Source organism: Meleagris gallopavo, unplaced genomic scaffold, assembly GCF_000146605.3.
Source record: "Meleagris gallopavo isolate NT-WF06-2002-E0010 breed Aviagen turkey brand Nicholas breeding stock unplaced genomic scaffold, Turkey_5.1 ChrUn_random_7180001881314, whole genome shotgun sequence".
Classification (NCBI taxonomy): Eukaryota; Metazoa; Chordata; class Aves; order Galliformes; family Phasianidae; genus Meleagris; species Meleagris gallopavo.
In genome coordinates, this window is record NW_011145493.1 from 1 (window position 1) to 603 (window position 603).

The 603-nt window shown below is 69.3% G+C and overlaps 1 protein-coding gene across 1 annotated transcript; it reads left to right on the top strand.

Annotated features, from left to right (window-relative positions):
* Positions 1–26: 26 nt before the first annotated feature.
* Positions 27–598, top strand: LOC104916299 (sprT-like domain-containing protein Spartan; the record flags this gene model as incomplete). The annotated part of the gene is made up of 1 exon (XM_010727348.2): positions 27–598. A coding segment is annotated over exon 1 (363 nt), but the record flags the coding sequence as incomplete, so codon positions are not given.
* Between the last annotated feature and the right edge of the window lie 5 nt (positions 599–603).

Sequence of the window (603 nt, forward strand, 5' to 3'; positions counted from 1 at the left end):
ACGGCTTTGCCGCCTCCCGTGCGCGTGCGCAGCCGCTCCGCCGTAGAGCAGCGTAAGAGAAGTGGCGATGGGGGAGGAGCGCGGCGCACAACGCACGCGCCGGAGGAGGCGCAGTTCGTACGAGAGCGCCCGGTGAGGCGTGCGCATGCGTATGCGCAATTGAATAGAGGTGGCCGTTGTAGTGCGTGGCGCAGAGTGCGTAGTCACAGTAGTTCGGGGGCCGACGGCGGTCGGCATGGAGCGGGAGCTGCAGGAGGAGGAGGATGATGACTTCGCGCTGGCGCTGCAGCTCCAGGAGCTGTGGGAGGCGGACGGGGAGGCGTCGGCGGTGGCGTGTATAGAGGCCCCACCGGATCCCGCGTCCCTCAGCCCGCTGTCGGTGGTGGATGAAGCCTGGGAGCTGCTGGACCCCAGCCCCGACGTGTACGGCCTCTTCGTGCAGTTCAACGAGACGCTCTTCTGGGGGCGGCTGGCGGCTGTGGAGGTGTCCTGGAGCCCGCGCATGACTCTGTACGGCCGGTGGGGGAGAGGGAGGGAGGTGGGGCTGGGAGCCCACAGGCCCCGCTGCGGGGTTTCTGCCCCCTCCTCTGCTGGTGGGGCTCC